This window comes from Apteryx mantelli, chromosome 1 (assembly GCF_036417845.1).
Source record: "Apteryx mantelli isolate bAptMan1 chromosome 1, bAptMan1.hap1, whole genome shotgun sequence".
Taxonomy (NCBI): Eukaryota; Metazoa; Chordata; class Aves; order Apterygiformes; family Apterygidae; genus Apteryx; species Apteryx mantelli.
The window spans coordinates 129,712,351-129,728,739 of record NC_089978.1 but is presented as its reverse complement, the minus strand read 5'-3'; the positions used below and the strand labels follow the sequence as shown (position 1 = coordinate 129,728,739).

Here is a 16,389-nt window from a genome sequence, read left to right as displayed (position 1 = left end):
GTTTTGAAGCTTGCAACCTTAGGACAATATTCAGGACATATGTGTACATTAGATCTCTGCAGATGGACACATTCATAATACACAAGTACAATGAGTGAGAGACTCTTTCCAGATCCTCACACAAGAGCATCGGAAATGGGCCGCTCTAATCGTCAAATCTGCTCTTATTAGCTTCCAAACATCTCATAGTTCTTTATACTCTCTAGGCTGTAGTCGCCTTCTTCAGGCCCTGATTTACTACTGTGTTACTTCAGCTGTATGCCAGTGTAACTCCTCAAAATAGGGCTTAGGTGATGCATAGGGATGTGTTTCATTCATTGGGAACAGGCATGAGCAGAAAAACCAAGCTATTGGATGAACGGTAATCCTAGGATTTTCTTTTGCAAGAGTAGTCTAGGTCTCAGGCTAGGGTTTTTGGAAGTGACCAGTGGTTCTGGGTGTGTAATGTATGAATCTTGATGTTCAGAGTGTACAGGGGACCTGCAAATTGGGCCCCCGTAAGGTGTCTCAAGCTGCACACTCCAGAAGTGAGCCACTCGGTCACTAGTCTGTTCTGCAAATCTCGGCCTTCACCTCTTCTTCCAAGTATTGCTCAACAGAGAAAAGTAGTAATAAAGCATTGTAGATAAGAATGCAGGCTCGCACATGACCTGAGATCAACACCCTGAAAATGGATAAAGGGTAGCATTTTCAGAACCACCTAAATGACTCAAGATCTTAAGTTCCATTTTCAAAAATTACAGGCCAGAGCCCTAAAACTTGCGGCAGTTAAGAGGCTGAACATCTTCTAGGGTCTGAGCCTTAGGAGATTAAGTATCTCTTAAAAGCCAGTGAACTGTGTGCTCTTAAGTGGTCATATCATTTAGGCTATTCTGAAAATCGTACCCTATATACATATGGGTAGATAAGGGGCAGACTTTCACAGGCACAAGTGGCAGTTAGACATGTAACTCCCATTGATTTTTTTCCCCCCTCGGGGACCTGGAAAATCCCCCCCCCGAGGAGTTGAATCCTCCTCTCACATTATTTTCACACCAGATTAACACCACTGGTTCCAGTGGAGTGACTCCTGAGTTACCCCAGTGTGAGTGAGAGGAGAACCAGTCCTGAGGTGCTCTAAATATCCAGTGAAAGTGCTAATGTGGCAATGCAGAAAAGCACGGATTCTGAGCATAGGCCTGGAAGAGGACCCCACCACCACCACCCCACATCATAGAGCTGCAGGTCATCACCGAATAGACTTCTTGGCCAAAAGGGGCCACAAGAACATTCATTCTGACTCTTTCCTTCACCTCTGCAAACCACAACCACTCCATCTCTCTCCTAAGACACCTACGACAAACATCAGACCTTCAGTACAAAAAGCCTCACATGCTACAGTGTGCCATAAGGAGAGTGCAGAAAAAAAGAAAAAAACTATCTGCCACCAATCTTGGTGGGAAGTTTAGTATGAACTCCCTCTTTTCTTTTTTTCTTCTTTCCTTTCTTTCTAAACCCTTCTCCTCCAGTCAGGGCCATTTTTTTCATTTAAAGTAACACATTCCCCAAATGATGGTGCTTATATTGTCACCATAGCCAAGTTCCTTATAGCTAAGGCCTCTCATGGGACTGCATTAGGGTTTGGGGCTGGAAAACACTGGGTCTGAAGGGATCTCAGCAGGATGTGCTTCCCCTCCCTTTGGAATGTGGCTCATGGTGGAGTTTTCTTGGCTGATGCAACAGTTGCAAGAGTTGTGTTTTTATACACTATCAATGCAGATAGTCTGTGGATGTCACATGCATTGCAAAGCAGACAAATTCAAGCAAATGATGTACTGCATTGACAGGGGTGTTGTTAGGTTTGGATTTTTCGTACTTTTCTAAGACTTAATTTTGATGAGGTGAAACGTCAAGAGCTGGTTGGCCTACAGTTGGTACGAGCATTCAGTATAGATGCGGATCACTAGCATATCTTCCTACAGAGGCATGAAAAAAGCCCTTCTTGGATTCCAAATTTCCCTGGCATGGTGCATGAGGTCAGACACCATCCTCCCAGTATGAATCATTTTGACATCCCCTTTCCTCTCCATGCATAAAGTAACAACCACAGGCACCTCCAGGCAAGCTATGCATCCTTCAGAGAGAGAGGAAAGAGGAATAGATATATACTCCCTGGGGAATTCATGTCAGCTGTTGCATGAGGAATGCTAGAAAAGCTCCAGCTACTCTGCTGGATATTCTGCTCCACCACTTTGATTCTGGGACCTTCTGTCTCTTGTGCTGCTCTTAGCTCATTCGACACCATGCTAGAAAATTGTTCCTCAAATGCCCCTGTTCTCCGAGGCCCTTCCAGGTTCCATCACATGCTATATCCTTTCTACTGCTCCCTTTCAGCCTTTTTAACTCTGGCTGAAGAGGCAACTCAAGGAAATCCAAATGCTTTTCTTTGCTCTCTTCCTGTACCCTGAAGACAATCCAGCTTCCTGCACAGATCTTGCGCATTACACATAAACCACTGCCTGCTCAAGGCAGGGTTTGTTTGTGCACTCTCTCACGCTCTCTTTGCCCTGACTCTCTGGCAGGGTCTGGACACTGTGCAATAAGAAAGATAGGGGATGCTTGGTTACGGCTAGTAGTTTTAAACTGGAACCAAGGAGAGGAACTAGCGTTAAAAATATTTAGGGTTGCAGTTGGTAACCACGTACTCCTTTCCTTTTGTGGGGAAAAAACAAAACACAACACCCCCAACCCTTTGTTCTCTAAGCAACAAGACAAAGTATGTTCTTACAAATGATGGCAAAACACACATGATGTCCAAACCTTCAGCCAAGGGGAGGCAACATGCAAAATGCAAAGATAAAGCATCCCCCAGGGAGAGAAAAAAGTTTCTGTTTATTGAGGAGGGAGGATGGTCTATGTCCAGGAGGAATGAGGGGCAGATTTCTTTTCCTTATAAAGTAAAAAATAGTGATAATAAAGCATAGGCAAGATGAAAAGTTTGGGATCCAAAGTCAGAAGAGTAGGGATACCATGTGGTCCTTGCAGGTATGAGCAAGACAGTCCTTAAGAAAACTCTTTTAAATGGTCATGACAGGAGATGAGGCTACATAAAAGCTGTGCTCTCTCATTCCTGCCTCCTCCCAAACACCTCTCCAACAAATCCTGAGAGCTGAACCTCAGTTCTCTTGATTCGATACTAGAGACACAGAGCATTTACAGTGTCTGAACCGGGCTGGGCATCTTGTGTGCTATGAACAGCAAACATACCATGCCTCTCCAGAAGGGGCCTCAGCCCGCTGTGTCCGTCAGAGCACTCTCCCTCCCCATACACCATCCGCCCACCTGCTGCTTCCACAGTGGAAACAGGCAGGCTTGCGAGACCTGACATACGGTCCAAGCAATGCCTGATGTCCGCGCTACATTTGCTGAATTGAGGTCAGGCTGGAAGGTGTCTCAGGGTTTACTACCCATCATGACATGGGAATATTAGCATATATATTGTTTATGAAGTATGACACAATACCTATCTGTCAGTCAGCCCATCTTTCTACCTATTTAGTCTGTCTAATCTACTTTAGCTAGCTATGTTTCACTATCTCTATCAATCATCTATTGCTCCATAATATCTAATTTCTTCCTGTCTCTCTCTCATCTTTTTCACTCTAATCTTTCTTACGCTAACTATACTCCCCTCTCTCTCCCTATCATCCATCTATCCACTCTAAAATCTTTTTTCCTCCTCTCTCAAATCCCTGTTATTAAAAATCTCTGTCCAATCTCTCTCCCACTCTCTCTTTTCCCCTCTTTTTTTATCCTTCCACTCTCTCTCTCTCTTATTTCTGTCAATGTCAGGAAGCACATGGAAATGAATCCTGATGCATTTTGAGGGCATTTCCAGTGAGCAGTCTAAGTTCAAAATGATCATCTCTGAGGAGACGCCGTTCATCTTTTCTCCCTGTTTCCAACAAAGAGATGGAGGAGAACAAAGGAGTGGGGAAGGGAGGACAAACCAGCCCTCTGGAGGCATTGGGACTGGCACTCCAAGCATCAGCGAGTGAGGTGCTTTGGGGTTGTCAGCAGACTCATCTTTTTGGTGTTACAGCTGTGAGGCCAATTAATCCTGGTCCTGCCAACGGCAGTATTGTACTGCAATACTGCAGGGTACACTAGTTGTTATTTCCAATGCAGCCGGGAAATCATGCAAAAGCTGGTGGGAAAGCACATGATAATAATCAGGGCAGTGAAAGAGCAGCACTCGGAGTATTTATTACAGTCTTAACAGGGCTTTTATGAAAGGACTTTAGAAAGATTTTTTTCCCGTAATACATTTAAGCTGTTCACTCTCACAGCTAATAAACAGAACAGCAGACTCTGACAGCCATTCTCCCTCAGGGCTGGGAGTCTGTCAGGTCTCATCCACTGAGAAAGGTGGATATTCAGTTGGCAGGTACCGAGGAAAATCCTGCACCCCGTAGAAAGTGGTAGTGGAGGTTCGTGAGGTGGTGCTCTGCCCACTGCACCAAGCCTGAGCTAAGCTTTTAGCTGGCTGCTGGGAAAGGTTATAAGTGAGAACTAAAACCTAGGCCCTAATTAGAACTGGGTGAGTAACCTGGGTTTCACCACGTGCTTTCCAGGAAGCAGTAGTGAGATATTTCTCAAAAGTGCCACGAGCTGGCTCTTATATCACCGGACCTTGACCTGGCCCCATGGCTTTGATTTACTTAATGCATTGGGCCAATTTGTTTTGCCAAAAAGAACATTTCTGGAGGGCTGCACCATGTTACTGAATGACTCTCCAACTCCAGCCTAGCGGGGCGAGTGGTGACACCGCCACTGAGGGAGTGCAGGCCCCACGGCCCCTGTCCCCACTCAGCCCTTGATGGGGATCAGAGCCTCAGCTCAGACCAAAGTTGGTCCCTCTCCCAGGACCCACAGGGCACCCTGGGTCTATCCTTCCAGGGTAGCCATAGTTCACTGAATCAGGGTCTAGAGGTCTCCTGGAGAGCCACTTATTTTGTTCTTTCCTAAAACCAATTTTGCTATTTTTGTTATGTTAGTCAGGGCTAATGCCTAACCCAAAATCCAAGTCTGCTTTCCTTAAAAAACCCCTTAGCAGTGTCAGGGAGAGCAGTCACTGACTCATGGCGCTGAGAAGCAAAGAAGGGGCCAATCAACAAATGGCCCACCAAAGACCAGTCTGTGTACACAGGCCAGCGGGATGTAAGGCAGCATAGAAATGTGACACGGTGGTTTTAATGATCATTATTCTCATTTATTATAATTATTGTTCAGTTTGAAAAAGGAGCCTGGAGCCACACATTATGCTAATTGGCACATCTTTTGTTTTAGCTCTGAAAACAAACTGGGTTTTAGTATTATTTTTTGATCATTTGTTTGTTGGGTTTGTTTTTTCTTTAGTTCATTCCATCACATTGAAAAAGGAAGAAAAGGATTTTTGTTTTGTTTTGTTTTTGTTTTAACTCACTCGATAAGTTTTGACTCCTCAGATGAACGGAACATTGCACACACACACACTTGGAAAAGAGAGAGAGGAGAGAGAGAGAGAGAGTGCGCTCGCGGTGGGCAGACAGACACACGCACGCGCCAGATCAAAGAACTCTGATACAGTGCAAGAATTTTCCCAAAATGATTGGATCATCATTACCAAAAAACTCGCCATAACAACATCAAGAAACAAAGAAATGTTTAAGCCACACTGTTTGACTGGGATTTTTCCTGCTTTTTTTTTTTCTTTAAATGTTTGCCACACAGAGAGAAAAAGGGTTTAAGTGGGAATGGGAGAGGGACAGACAGGCTCACAGGTGTGAGCAGGAAAGGGGGAGATCAAGATTGGGGTGGGAAGGAAGGATAGAGGATAGGGGGAGGGAGGGAGGGGCAATGGGGAGTCATTTCTTAATGTTCAGGCATTTTCTTGGTCCGCCTTGCTCTCTTCTTCTTTCACCTCTTCCTGCTGGGCACTTTCAGTAGGTTTGGTTTCTTCTACAGCATCTAGTGGGGAAAGACATGGTCCAGGGTTAGTCAGCCACGATCTAGAGCATCCTGCACGTGCACACAGTCATTGCATGATGGATTTCATGGCTTCAGGCTTCTCTCTTCCCAAAGTGACCCAGGTCTGAAAGCGCCTGGCATTTCTGTGACATGGACATAATTTGCTGGGTTTCAGTATAGCAGATAAGTGCCTAGCTCACACAAAACACTTCTAGCCCTGCCGGAAAGCACACACAACTTGAAGGAACTGCCTGGATCCCTGAGCTCAGCTCCCTGCTAATGTGGCAGGCAGCCATCATTCATTTCATCAGGTGCATTGATTAGGCTCTTGGCTTGCAAGGTAGAATGAGCTAGATCAGACATGTACATTACCGTCTTATTGAGCCCACCAACCGTGCCAACCAGCGTTGAATTGTTCCCCCTTAATTACTGCTACTCCCAGCCTAGTCTTAAAGAGGTCATGAAAAGAAAACTCTCTACTCACACTTGCAGCTTGCAAGATCCATAGAGAAAAATCTTATAACATGTAATTCAGTTTTCTCTTATACTGAATAGAGTTCTAGAGAAATGTCTCTAAACCTTCAAGAACAAGATCCTTCAGCAGAGAGGTTGTCACTGTCTCTCCAGTTCTCTGGGATCTCCTTTCGAAGGCAGAGCTGTCTGGTGGGAAGCAATGAGTGTAACTTGAAGCTGGGTCTGTCTGTCAATCAGACATCTTGTACTGGCATACTACTCCCATGAAAAATCAAAATGAACACTAATAGCAATCCCATAACAATGAATTGGACAAGGGATCAGACTTGAGGGGAAGAAAGAGGAACCAGGAGGGACAAGGGAAACCAAAAAGCATCATTCAAGCTGGAATGATCTTGCTGCTGGCTTCATCCAGTCTGAGATCCCCCCTATTGCAGCAGGCCTGATTTAATTGTCTCCAAGTTATTGTTGACCAGCTTCTCCAGGGACATAAAGGTACACTAACATGTTCCTGAGCCTGTTTCAGACCAACCACTAAGGTGTGTGCCCATATGGATGGCTATTTACTGGTGAAGGTGAGGGTTCATCCAGGTCGGCAGGGCTGTAAGGTAGAATAATGCACAATGGTCTCAATGTACTGGAGTGGCTGGTTTGATCCATCCCCATCTCTCCCTGACTTCCCACACACATGCAATGGAGAGGCCAAGCAAGCAGTATCATTTCAGATTTGGGTAAAGAGCAGGGAGAAGAAGCAGGTGCACCAAAAGGCTGGGTAGCGCAAGATGGCACACAAGATTGGTATGTCCATACCTCAGTGATGTTGGCACTCGAGATACCTCTGTAGCATCAGTGTATCATCTCCAGTGGTCATTCCACAGAGGACTGTAGGATCCCTTTGAACCAGACAGTTCTTGGATTTTCTGAGGAGCTATCAGGTTACATCTATACTAGCAAATAAAATAGGCCAGGGACTGCTCTCTGGCCCTGAGGCCAGCTGGCACCACACAGCTCATTTCCATATGGCTAAACTCTCTTACTCTGCAGAATAGGATGGCTGCCTTGGACACGGGATCATAACTAGTTTTTGCCTGGGGCAAAGCTAGTTGGCATGTTCAAAAACCATGCCATGGTCCATGCTGTGAGCTTAACACCATGGATGTTCACATGTCAATGTTTAGTTTGTGAGGATTACTATCCTCACACTCATGTTCAGCATTCGTGAGAATGCTAATTGGGATGTGAACCTCTGCTTACTGAGACTATTTATGCTTTTTGGCCTGGTCCCTTCAGTGCCATCAGATGGCAGACTTGTGTTTGCTTCCAACACTGGCAATAGGTGCAACCTCACTTCCCTCTTCCCCTCAGCTTTTTAGCCTTTCTTTTCAATACCTCCCTACGCACTGTTTCCATATGGATCACTTATAAGACATATGCAACTCCCAGCCTTGAATCAACTTAATTAAGCTCTGCTACTGGATCATCAAACACTTTTTGTCTTACTGAATTCTTACTGCTGTTTTTTCCAAAAAGAAAAAGTCTATGGCAATATGGCCCAGTACCATGGCTTCAGCCCCTGCAGCTGCAAACTCCTTGCCAGCAAAAGCATCCGTGAACTCACTTTCCATTGATACTGTGCAACAAAACTGAGTGGTACTTAAGGACTCCTTCTATATAGAGCACTGATACAACCATGAGCTAAAGGTAAAACAGGCTATTGATAAAAATAGGATTCAGAGGCAAAATACGCTATTGATTAAAATAGGATTCAAGTACGGTTGGAAGGCAAAGCAGGTCAAGTTGCCCCAAGTTTTATCAATTTTCCTGAATGACTTGATCACACATTACTGGGGAGGGAGGAGAGTGCTTTCAGTCCTGCTCTTTTCCGATGCATTTATAACAGGAGACACACTGAATTACAGAGCTGAGAGTAGAACCCCAGTGCATGACCATCTAAGCCAAAGCCTGAGCCTAAGACTATTGTTAGCCAGCAGCAAGGCAAACTCTGTAAGGCTCTGACAGACCCTACTGTGGCAAAGCTTCTCTGTTCTCACAGATAAATGTAAGATGAATGAAAGGGCATACATCTGTACAACGAAGGACAGGCAATGAAGCTTAAGGAACACAATCACCACCCACTAGCGTTTCATTATGTTTAAAACTTTTTGTGGCTTCCCACTGAAAATGTGCACAGATTTTAACCAGGAATCCACACAGTCTCTTCAAGATAGCACAACAGAAGGACACATAACATAGCAAGTACAGGAGTAGACACTGAGAGGTCCTGAATACCTGCTCTGATATTGAGTGCCTTGGCCAATTCACACAAACTGTTAAGTAACACTGATTCTCCCATTACACCAGCAGTTGAAACTGGGTTCCTGCTCCTACAATAGTAGGCTCTTCACAATTGTCCTAGCAACACAGGCAGAAAAACTGGTTGTCTTTGAAGCAGGAGAGCTGGCAATCTCAGAGTCACACAGGGTAGCTCACAATGTTTCTTATGCTGTTCTTGCTCTTAAGATAAACAGGCAAGTTAAAACACAATTTTCTACCATGTTATATTCCCTGTTACAGCACTGCAGTGGCAAATCTAATTTCCAGGGAGTGCTGGTGGCACCCAGAGATCTTTGGTAGCAGAGAACTTGTGTAGAGTTCCTTGTTACCCCCCGTTGCTTCTCTCTGGGGAGCAGTTAGTGCTAGGCGGATGCCTCTCTGCTGAAGCAGCCCAGGGATTGCTCGGTTTTTCACCACAGCTGAAACCATCTAGACTGATTTTGAGGTCAAGGAGTAGCAGAAGGGATTTAAAGTCACTTCACCACATACTCAAGTCTTGTGCAGAACAGAGATGAATGAGAGAAAAAAAACATTGGATGCATGGCTAACAAGCAAATTTCCACTAGTGTGTATGGCCTAAATATAAACAAGAGGTCTACCTTCCCGATGAGAACTGTCAAGCAGAACTCAGCTACCCACTCTCCCCTCTCTTTCTTGTATTCCTCTAGAGCAATGAGTTTAAATACCCTATGTAACCTTGCATCCTGTTGCCACTAAGCTGTGTCTTGTTTCTCACCAGCTTTAGCATTGTTTCATTGATCTTTAGGACAAGAAGAAACCTGGTGTCATTCAGTAATGAACTTCAGCAAGAAGTGATACCATAAAGGATAGACAAATCAGGATGAAAAAATAAAGTTCAAGCTGTGGCATTGCTAAATCACAGTGGTGAAAAGGAGAGGATTCTCACTGTGGAATGGGAGCAATGCAGTATAATCCTGCTGACATCAGGGCCAGTTAATAGCACTTTCTGATTCACGAGGAGAGGTGAGATGATTTATCTGACTCACCCTTCACCAGTTTGTTTGATGTAGGCTATTTCTGCAGTATGTTCTCTGAGGTTTTCTCCAATCTAGTTTTCAGTGTTCTAGCAGAGGACTGCTAGGTGCTGCTCTCTACTCTCCCTGGGGAGATTACTAGATTCACAGATCATAGTAGATTCACAGATCAGAGGGAATATCTGTTATGTTGCTTTCTACCCAGTACTAGTTTTGATTTTTCCACTTCCTTGCACTCTGGGATGTCATATGTGTTAGTTTGTAGTGAACAGATACAATTATACATCCACAACTGTACAGTGTTGGCATTTTATATGCACCTGCACTTTGTTGGAATAGGCATAAAAGGTGACAAAAATGAAGGAGAGACTTCAGGCCACTTACTTAGGCAAAATGTTCCATCTCCTGCTTTAGGAACAAAAGCATGTCATTCTGGATGGCTGTATTTCCACCCATCTAAAGCTGCCTCCCCTTCTGAACACACCAGCACTGTGAGATCTCCTCACACAAGATGAATCTTCTATGTCCACTTGCAAGGCACAGAACAAGCAGGAGGCATTGAGTTATTTTGTTAGATGGACCCTCACTGGGGCAGCACAAACACATCTGGAGAGATCATGAAATGGGAAACTTGAAGTGGGAGATGGTGGACATCTTGACCAATTTTAGATGTCTAAACACAGACATCTCCAGCTGATCTTCTCATCCTGTGCTCCCTTTCAAGTTACTGGAAGTAAACCCAAAATTTCTAGAATTCTATTAACCTGACCTATTTAGACATCTACTTTAGGACAAGAGGAATTGCAGCCTTGGAGCACCTACACTTTTCCCTAGCAAGCTAAGGTGACTAGCATGGATGGAGACATCCATATTTGTTCTAGTGCATCCCAGGCACAGAGACAAAGCAAAAGAAGGCCCCAAACTCACAAAAGGAGAACACAAGATGTGCATGTGTGAAAGAAACAGAACAGGAGAAGAGGCGAGGAGGCTGAGATGTATTATGAAGCAGAAGAAGCTTGGGGGAAAAGAAAATCTGTCCTGAAGGATAAAGCAGGAATGGCTAGGTCAAAAAGCTTTAACAAAAAAGAAGAAAAAAGAAGTGCTAGTCTGTGCTTGCAATCATCACCCTCACAGTTCTTTTAATGCACTGCAGTCATCACTTACACTGTTCCTGGCTATTCCAGCCCTGGGGCCCTCAGACATTGCTTTGAGATTTTAGTTTGTTTTGCAGTTTTGCACTCTATTTTGGTCTTTCTAAATCTAATGTGATTTCCTCTGTCCAAATCATTCTATAGTGTGGGATAATTTTGCAGTGGAGACAAGCATCTATGAGCTGAGCTGCCACCAATCTCACTTTAATCTAGGACTCTGGAGGGGGTAGCCTAGTTGAGAAACCTTTTGGGCAGCCTCAGAGCCTTCACACAAACCTTAAGCCGTGAAGTGACAAAGCTGCTTGGTGGGAGAGGCTGAAGTGTGTTTGCTTCCCAGCTTAAGGGCCAGGGGCTGAGAGGTGCTCCATACCTACAGCTCCTGTAGGCATCTGCCAGGGAATTGTAAATGCCTTGCCCAGAGAAGAGAAATGATATGGAAATGAACTGCAGATCCTTGCTGAAATTGGGTCTTAGAGAGCTCCTGCCCCTCAGCACTCCATTTATTTCCTGGAATGACTGAGAATCGTATCTGTGAGCCCCGCTGGTGAGCAAATGCTTCAAACATATGCAGGTCTGGTTGCTGTAAAGCTGAAGCAGGCAGGCAAGCAGCAGTTTTGCTGGATGGTGGTACTTCCAGCTGCCTTTGCCTATGCTGTGCTTTAATAGCTGAGCGTGCAGGCTCTACTCCAAGTCTCTCTACTGCCCTACATTAGCAAAATTAGGTTGAGTGGATTTCCGGGTAAAACACTGTCTCTTGGGACGTACCCAGCTCCCATCTGACTTGCCAAGATTAATTAAATCAGAGCAGACATCAGCTTATGACCATAGTAGCAGTAACCTCTCTGCTGATCATTTCTTTTGTGGCTGGTGGGTTGGGTTTTGTTTTCCTTTTTCTCTCTGTTCCACTGCAGATCTTTAAATTACCACGGCTGATGCCAAGAGAAAAGAAATTGCACAAACACTCTGGGATTCTACAACAGATGTAGGGATTTTGCTTTTGCTGCTTTCCCACTGTTTTCATAATTATTGCTAATATTGATCACTCAGATAGAACTCTCCCATGCCTTCGTGTTAAAGTATTGTCCACTCTCCTCAGCCTGTGCACTTTCTCTAGCATCAGGCATGATATAGGTCCAAAGCCACCATTTGCCGTGCTCACTCCTTTCCCCCTCTGTTCTCTGCCAGCTACAGCTTGGCCAGAGATGGGACTAGAAAACCTGTGCCTTGTCAGGTCTCCTCTTTGCTCTCAAATATTAATCCAGGTTTTACTACCCTGTTATAAGCAGTGTTCTCCCTGGATCTGCCCCAGAGATGGCTCTGCTGAGAGACTTTTTTTGGAGGGTAAGTGGTGCTGGATTACAGAAGGCCCCACTTAAAATCCCTGACCTGAACCACTTCTAGTTTTAATGATGTGTGGATCCAGATTTGAATCCAGGCTTCACAGCTTGATTCATCTGTCCTGATCCATCTGTCCTTCTAGTCAGCCAGAAGCGGGTTCCAGGCAGACTATAGTAGGTCTGAGACTGCTGAAATGAGATGCAGTTCAGGTTCAGAGCTGTTGCTTATACTGTTCTCTTCCCAATCCAAGTTAGCCCATTGCAGTCAGCCCTATTATGCATCATCCACAGTGCTAAAATCCTACGCCCTCCCTACTCACTGCTTCTGAAAACTGACAGATATACACTGGCCCAGCAAAACACTGAGAGGTGGAGAGCTACAGATTTCAGATGAACGGCTCTCCCTGGCCCAGGGGACTGCCTTGCAGGGTTGCTCTCAAGCCCCACTGAATTCCTCCCTTGCTACAGATGGATCCAGGATACCTCCAGGTTCCTGTGAGCCCTGGGGGTCCTGACGGGCATGCAGTGCCTGGGAGGTCTGCATTCCCTTGGCAAACCCGACAAGAAGGTGGTGGGGAGGGATGGCCCCAGTGCAAGTAGCAGGTAGGAGGGCTAAAGAAGTTGCCCAGTAATTACTGGAAAGAAGCAGCCCCAGAACTAGGAAATCAGAGTAGCATGTGCTGTTCTCATAGATTTTGCAGGTAAAGTGGGCCCATGCCATATTGGAGGGGAGGGGGTTAAAACAGGGCCTGTTAAGGTTAAAATGAAAAGGTGAAGATGTCCACAATATGGGGCATTTTGGACCTCCCACTCCTGCACTTCCTCAGCTCTGTTTCAGCCCCATGCATGCCAACCTCAGTTGCTTTATCAGGGAGAAGAAAAACAACGTCTGCCAGTCCCATGGTTGATGACTTTGGTCCAAGCTTGGACGGCTGCCTCTTTTTCTGATCCTGCTAAATCCCCTGAGGAGAGTCAGCCCCAGTACTGTCGCCCCAGCTGCCTTTGCGCTTTGTCAGGCTGATGAGACAGTGGCTTAGGGATTTCCCCTCCCTCCCTGTGCCTCTCTTCCCCCAACACCACGGAACTCCCATCCTGCGTCGGCATTCATGTGTGCAGCAAATGGAACTGGGGAGAGAAGTGGGGGGGGAGATCCAGGAGGGGGACACTGAGGGGAGCTAGGCTCGCAGCTCAATTGCAAAGCATCTTTCACAGTGTCTAGACACCAGCTGTCTGGTTGCCATGGAAACTCCAACTTTGGCTGAGGGGCGGGAGCAGTAAGGTCTCCAGAGAAATGGGAGTGGTGGAGGAGGAAGAAGGTGGAGAGAAAAGGGGGGATGCTCCTCGTGAATGTGAGGTGTTAACCCTGTTACAGCTATGGTTGCAAATGTTTTTGCTTCCTGGAGAATGGGAAAGAAGTGCCTCTCTTTCTTCCACTGCCGTTGCCTTCCCACACACATGGCCAGAGCCAAGCCTGAAGCCTGAGGCAAATGATATGTTTCCTGCTGTTTGGTGCTTTATTCCTGCCCGCTACCAGCACTTCTGGTTTGCCTACAGCAAACCAAAACTTTGTGTACAGTACCTATAACTGGGCCATTGCGATCCAGCTAGGACTGGGGGGAGTCTATCAGAGTGGTTAGGTTTTTCAGACAGTGAGATCTCCCTTGCAAACAGTGCCTCGCTCTCAGCCACCATCACCGCTGCAAGCAAGTGCAGACCCGGGGAAGACAGGTGCTCCAAACTGGTAGCAGTGTGACCTGTCACAGTGCTTATTTTGAGGTACTCTGTTGCACTAGAAAGTGGTCAGCAAGTTGGAGTCTAAGTAGCACAGTGGCTGAAAGGGTGGTAAAGAAGTCTTTTTAGTATAAAGGTGCCCTGGAGACAGATGTCTTGCATTGATATTGAGTGGCCTCCCCTCAAATAGCCACAAGCTGCTGTCTTTGGCAGACTCCTAGCAAGGCTCCACGCTACAACAGGGAGCCTGAAATGCAGAAAAGGGAGGTGACTTGCTTGGGGTCTTCCAGGCTGTCAGTGGCAGAGCTGGGATCAGAGCTGATCTGATCCCCAATCAGTTGCTCAGCAACCTGGTTTTCAGAGTACCCTGCTGGAGCGGAAAAACTTCCCTCAGCTGAGCTTCCAAGCTACCAGACTCTACATCCACCCCCAAAAAGAAGGTATGCCAGAGACAAAGGTGCTTCTTTGGAGACACTTAGAGCATAGCTCTTCATTTTCCACTACTTAACTTTCCAGTGAGGTAATGTACTGGTCTTTTTAGATATAATATTCAGATCATAGAGACACTTCATCTGTGATGAACCCAGACCTTTGTGCAGGTCAAGAGCTGCCTCCATTGTGACCTTCCCAAATTGCTCAAGGCAACCAACAACATAAGTATTTATCTGGTTATCATCACTATAACAATGGCCCAACTCACAGCCATGGAAGTATTTTATCCTTGTGGTGTTCCAGTGAGGAAAGCAAATGCTTTTATTTGCACTTTAAAGTAAGTAAAGTGTGAAGAACAGGGCTGCAGGCAAACAAGAGCCCGTGGTGAACCCAGGAAGATGAGTCACCTCTGTTCTTCCTTCCAGGCTCTCCATCAACCACTATGGATACCATGGCACTTTCACAGGTGTGGTGCCTTGGTCTTGGTGCTCAGCAAAAAGGCCTGCAATTTCTGAAGGAGCCAACAGCCTCAGAAATTCCATAAAGTCTAATCTCAGGCCAAAACTGGAGGTAGAGCAAGCCTGATAATATCTTCCCTCACCCCCAACCATCACAAGAAGGCAGGTAGAAGAAAGGCATTTGTGACTTCAGCTTCCCTGAAATAGGAAGACCTGAGAGGAAATAACCCACAACTTATCCTTTACTCTTCTATTCCCATCCCTGCAGATTTTACATAGATCCTACAGACCAGAAAGCCTAGTCTTTTGAATTCCTTAAATACCTTGTGATTCGAACAGCTTGAATAAACAGGTTTTTATTTGCTTCCAGCTGTGGAATATAACATCTGACAGCTGCTGTTGGCATATGTATTTGGAAAAAAAGATGTTCCATCTCATATAATAGTCCTCTTCTGTGTCACCTCTTTTCCTCCTTGCAGGGTTAAGTTCTGGAGGATGGTTTGGAAATAGAAGGGGTAAAAGAGGAAAGAGTACTGGGGTCTTGACAAGATGTATCCATTTATTCTTTAGCCTCTCTATTGTGGCTGCCCTATGTGAACATAGGGGAGAAAGCAGAGGAAGGAGGATATAAAAGGGAATGCAAATGCCCAGAGCAGATCATGGCTAAGTGAGCAAAAGAAGCACTTAAATTAAGTGACTGATAGCAATTCCAAAAAAACAGAACATTCCTAAGAAGGTAATTAACTCAGGGAGTGAAGGTTACAACAATCTCAGGATGGAGATTTGGGTTTGGAGTAGCAGATGCTACAGTAGCATATTGAGTGACAGAAGTTTGATAGCCAGATCATTCCCTCAGAGGTCTGCCCATCTACGGCTCTGCTGATCAGCCTGGCAATTGTGGTCAGATGGATAGGGAGAGAAAATTAAACCAAAAATGGTGGCAGAATGCTGGTATTCACACACTGCTGATCCTGAAGTAAAGAGGGTTAAGAAGAGGCAGAAGCATGCAGAGTGCCAGAGCCTTTGAAGTCTCATGACTCCCACCTTGTCATACAGGATAGGCTGTGAAGTTGCTCTCTGTCCCTGCCCCAGCAAAGCTGGCCAGGGAAAGGAGGCCAGAGGAAGAAATCTTCCATAATTGCTGCAAAAAGGTCTAGAAATTCCTTCAGTGCTTCCAGAATTAATGCACTGCTCCTCCCCCTGTACTCCTCCCCCTTCAGCTGTCAGTGACAGGAAAACAAATTGCTCCAGCCCTTACTACAAACCACACTCCTGCCTCCCTCCCCCCAGGCCAAAAGACATGTGCCATTCATAAGCTGCCTGACTGCTGGTCTCCATTATTAAACCCTAGAAGGCTGATAAATCGGGGATTCATGGAGCCTGCAAGCCTCCAACAACCCAGATTGCCATGGAAACCGGAGGCAGCCTCCATCTCCAGCATGAAATGATATTGATCTAGCTGAAGGCAGGGAATTACAAGCAAGGAGAG

General features: G+C 45.7%; 1 protein-coding gene across 1 annotated transcript in view; it reads right to left on the bottom strand.

Moving 5' to 3' along the window:
* Positions 1-5,235: 5,235 nt before the first annotated feature.
* The window catches only part of GAP43 (growth associated protein 43), a 55,592-nt gene continuing 44,438 nt past the window's right edge, over positions 5,236-16,389 (bottom strand). Inside the window, exon 3 of the mRNA XM_067289815.1 lies at positions 5,236-5,988. Within this exon, the coding sequence (XP_067145916.1) occupies positions 5,900-5,988 (89 nt within the window). The 3' untranslated portion in view covers positions 5,236-5,899. The remainder of the gene's footprint in view (positions 5,989-16,389) is intronic.